This window comes from Nicotiana attenuata, chromosome 2 (assembly GCF_001879085.1).
Source record: "Nicotiana attenuata strain UT chromosome 2, NIATTr2, whole genome shotgun sequence".
Taxonomy (NCBI): Eukaryota; Viridiplantae; Streptophyta; class Magnoliopsida; order Solanales; family Solanaceae; genus Nicotiana; species Nicotiana attenuata.
In genome coordinates this window covers 36,211,742-36,216,624 of record NC_031990.1, presented here as the reverse complement: position 1 = coordinate 36,216,624, position 4,883 = coordinate 36,211,742, and the positions used below count along the sequence as shown (strand labels likewise).

The 4,883-nt window shown below is 34.1% G+C and overlaps 1 protein-coding gene across 1 annotated transcript; it reads left to right on the top strand.

Annotated features, from left to right (window-relative positions):
* On the top strand, positions 658 to 4,430 carry LOC109222926 (lysine histidine transporter 1-like). Its single transcript, XM_019387215.1, has 8 exons — positions 658 to 742; positions 1,718 to 1,875; positions 2,481 to 2,867; positions 2,952 to 3,345; positions 3,427 to 3,532; positions 3,613 to 3,704; positions 4,000 to 4,068; positions 4,165 to 4,430. Exons 1-8 carry the CDS (start codon positions 740 to 742, stop codon positions 4,261 to 4,263), a joined length of 1,308 nt encoding a protein of 435 aa, XP_019242760.1. The 5' UTR covers positions 658 to 739; the 3' UTR covers positions 4,264 to 4,430.

Sequence of the window (4,883 nt, the reverse complement as noted above, 5' to 3'; positions counted from 1 at the left end):
AGTTACGTTGATGAAGTTGAAAGAAGCCTAAGCAAGACAATTTTTAAATTCAAAAAAAAAAAAAGAAAAAAAAAGGGCAGCCTGTTGCACGAAGCATCCTCTGTTTATGCAGGGTCCTGGAAGGATCGCACCACATTGGAGTGTAATACAGGAAACCTACCCTAATGCAAGCATCACTGACTAGTTCAACGGCTCGAATCCGTGACCTGTAGGTTGCACGAGACAATTTTAAATTTTTAAAAAAAAGGAGATGCCAATTTGGATAAATAGAATAACATATTAAGTAACGTTGCAATTTCATTGAAGATATATATATATATATATATATATATATATATATAACTACTAAATAAAATAACATATTAAGTAGCACTGCGTTCATATTCTTTCTAATTTGGAAAACAATTACTACTATAGTTTAATGAGATGATCAGTAAACAGTTGGAAATGAGTGTATCAGGCATTGAATGATAATCCTATTTGTCTGTTTTGGTAATAAATTTTTCATTGCTGTAAAAGATTTAAAAGGCAATCAGCAGATAAACATATAAGGAAAAACTGGAAAAAAAAATATTTTCTTTAATGCACTTTCCATAACAGTAACTCGAAGGCATTATAAAAAAGAAAAGCATTGTTCTGTGGGTATTCAATTTCAACCTCTGTTGTGGTTACAAACTAATCAGAGAACTGATTTCTCTTATATGAAGAATCACTTTTCAAGCTCTCATCACACAACAATATGGTATTTCCTTTACTTACTTTTAGATGATTTTACATCACAGTTTATTTCCTTCATAACATGTACAATTACTTATACAGTTAAATCTCTCTATAACAGCCTCGTTTGTTCCGAATATTTTTGGATGTTATAGCGAAGTGCTGTTATATAGAACATATATTATAACATATCATGAAAATTGGTTCCGGAAAAACTTGGCTTTTATAGTGAAGTATTGTTATATAGGAATGCTATTATAGAGAAGTCTGACTGTATATAGTATTTGTTGGTGTAAATCTTTTTGTAACGTTTAATGAGTACACGTAGTTGGTGGAATTTTCTTAAAAGTCTATAGCTACAAAACAATTTTTTGGTAGAAATGACACCATAGCAGGGCTGCTATTTAGAAATTAGCTAGTGCATCCTGAATTTAAGTTTTCGATTCAATTTTTCGTGACAAAAAGTCCCGAATTGCCCTGAAGTTAAGATTTTTAGAGCTCGTTTGGATATAAGAAATTTTTCACTTTTATTCGAAATTAGCGTTTGGTCATAAAATTTCTAATTTTCACTTGAAGATGCATTTTGAAATTTTTCAAAAATTTGAAAAACTTCAAAAAGCTGTTTTTCAAAATTTTCACTCATAAAACTTCAAAAACAATCCAAAATAATATTCATGTCCAAACACAAACTCTAATTTTCACTTGAAATTTTTTTTTAATTTTTTTTTCTTTCAATTTTACAATTCTTATGTCCAAACGCCCATTTACTTTACAAATTTAGGACAACATAACTAGTGATATGCACTTTTTGGGATATCACATGTGCAAATATCAATTGCAAGAGATGCAAACTAGTAGGAAAATCCTCAGTGTATCTTTTAATCTGGACTATGTTTGTCGACAAATATTTGATACATTTTTGTGCATTGGATTAACGCTCTGCTACTGTATATTCTATTCACTTATGAAAAAAATTAAAGGGGCTATAATTAAATGACAGGCTGATGAAAGATCTGCAGAACAGAAGAAAATAGACGAATGGCTTCCCATTACTTCTTCTAGGAATGCAAAATGGTGGTACTCAACATTTCACAATGTTACTGCTATGGTTGGAGCTGGTGTTCTCAGTCTCCCTTATGCTATGTCGGAACTCGGGTGGTACGTACCTTTTTTTTTTATATTATATTTTTTAAAACAGTCAGAGGCAGATTCAAGATTTAAAACTGATTTATTCAAAATTTCATATTTTTTGAAATTTTAGTGATTATTATACCTATATCGTCACAGTCTTGGCTTCAAATGAACCTATTGTAAACATGTTAGTATGCTACATTCACCCCTGTTAATAGCCTTGATGTATTCAAAATTTTACATCTTTTTAAAGATTTTATTGATTATTAGTACCTATATCGTGACAGTCTTGGGTTCAATTGAATTTGTTATTAGCATTCCAGTATACTTCGTACATTCGCCCCGTTTAACGATCTAATCAAGATGTTATTACTACATGAGATTAGTCTTAGAAGTAACCACCAGATGGTGTAAATTAAATTGTTTGAGCGTACTACTAGTTTCCATTTCTATGTTACTGATAGCGTGTCAATGTAATTTAACTAATAATTGCAGGTTATTGCTCTATTTTTCGATAGCCTACGTTCTTTACACTGTCAGTGCACAGAACGTAAACTCAATTATATAGCTCGCTAATTAGAGCAGAGGTTTTATTCACTTGTATTACTTAATGAGTTTGGGTGCAATTTCAGGGGACCTGGTGTAACAGTACTGGTGTTATCTTGGATTATCACTTTATACACACTATGGCAAATGGTTGAAATGCACGAAATGGTTCCAGGGAAACGTTTCGATAGATATCATGAATTAGGGCAACATGCTTTTGGAGAAAAGCTCGGGTTATGGATCGTAGTGCCCCAGCAAGTAATCGTTGAAGTTGGCGTCGACATTGTTTATATGGTGACTGGAGGAAAATCTCTCAAGAAAATCCATGATTTATTGTGCAAAGAAAATTGCACAAATATGAAACTTGGTCACTTTATCATGATCTTTGCCTCAGTCCATTTTTGTCTCGTCCATCTTCCAAACTTCAACTCAATATCCAGCATTTCGTTGGCAGCAGCTGTCATGTCCTTAAGGTATACATACAAAACTATTATCTGTCGCTTACTGTTTATTTCAAGGTTGTTGTCCTAACTTTTATTGTATACGTGACAATGAAGTTACTCCACTATTGCTTGGGGGGCTTCAATCAAGAAAGGCGTGCAACCGGATGTGGACTATGGCTACAATGCTAAAACCAACAAGGGAGCTGTTTTCAACTTTTTCAGCGCGTTAGGAGATGTGGCTTTTGCTTATGCCGGTCACAATGTGGTGTTGGAGATTCAGGCTACGATCCCTTCAACGCCTGAGAAGCCGTCCAAAGGACCTATGTGGCGGGGCGTTGTTGTTGCTTACATTGTAGTTGCTGTGTGTTATTTTCCTGTTGCACTTATTGGATATTGGGTATTTGGGAATTCTGTAGAAGACAACATTCTCATCTCTTTGGAAAAACCTACTTGGCTCATTGTTACAGCTAACTTTTTCGTCGTTGTCCATGTTATTGGGAGCTACCAGGTGCTGAAGAATAACCTGTTTTATTTAGTACTATAATTTTGATCCTAAGATTTACTAACGCAAACATTGTTGATGTTGTAGATCTATGCTATGCCAGTGTTTGACATGATTGAGACTGTGCTTGTTAAGAAACTTAAGTTCAAGCCAACTTGGTACTTGCGATTTATTACCAGAAACCTTTACGTTGGTAAGAAATTCAAGCTTGCTTTCATCTTTAGTGTTGCTTTTAGTTCAAGAATTGTGTGATTTTCTTCAGTTCAATTGCAGCTTTCACAATGTTCGTTGGAATCGCGATCCCTTTCTTTGGTGGGCTTCTTGGATTCTTTGGAGGATTTGCTTTTGCCCCAACAACTTACTTTGTAAGAGATTTTTGTCAATCTTCTCTTAATTTCCCTGAAGGGGCACGTTGGCGTAATTGGTAAAGTTGCTGCCATGTGACCAGGAGGTCACGGGTTCAAGCCGTGGAAACAGCCTCTTGCAGAAATGTAGGGCAAGACTGCGTACAATAGACCCTTGTGGTCCGGCCCTTCACCTGACCCCGCGCATAGCGGGAGCCTAGTGCACCGGGCTGTCCTTTCTCTTAATTTCCCTGTCCTTAATTTTTCTGGTTTTAGACTTTGTAGTGCAGATTTTTGAGTCTGTTTTTTTGTTCAGCTTCCCTGCATAATGTGGCTTGCAATCTATAAACCAAAGAGATTCAGTTTATCTTGGATTATTAACTGGGTATGTTACAAATTAGTCTATTATTCACATTTTAAAGTTTTCTGATTCTGCCTTTTATAAATACAATGACAACTAAAATGATCTTATTAATGACAGATTTGCATAATACTGGGAGTTCTGTTGATGGTTATAGCACCAATCGGCGCGTTAAGATCCATCATCTTATCAGCCAAATCCCTCAAATTTTTCTCTTAGACAATTAATTAAGGAAATATCTTTTCTGATTAAGTTTCTTAAACTGCTGAAGTGTGTTTTATTATAGAGGACTTCCTAGCAAGGTTGTTTTGGTTCAGAACTTTTTACAATATAAGACTTCTGCAGATTTTTATATGTTATATTATGATTAATATGAATATGAGATATTTATGAGCAACATTAGTTCGCAGTTTACATTCCTTTTTATCTTGTGAATTTTGCACTTGAAACGTAACAATTATTTCCTGTTCAATAATAATACAACAACAATATAAAAAACTATTTCATCTGTCACGTTTAACTCCTCTTCTGGCAAGACAAAAGAAAGTTGTTCAGCCTGCAGTTTCTTGCTTTCTCATATTGTATTTAGCATCAGACAAACAACCTAAAATCTCTTGTACATATCCTTAACCAGCGTTTGCACATAGATTTGACCGAAACTTGAAAAAAAAGTTTTTGAAGTTGTGTTGTAAAATAATGGCATAATTTTTGAAACTTGAAGTTGTGTTTGGACAAGCAATTTATTTAAAAAATTGAAGTTTTGTAAGTGAAAGAAAACTTTTCAGTTAAAAAATTATCCTAAACCAGTTTTTGGAACTTGGAAATTTTTTAATCCCCCC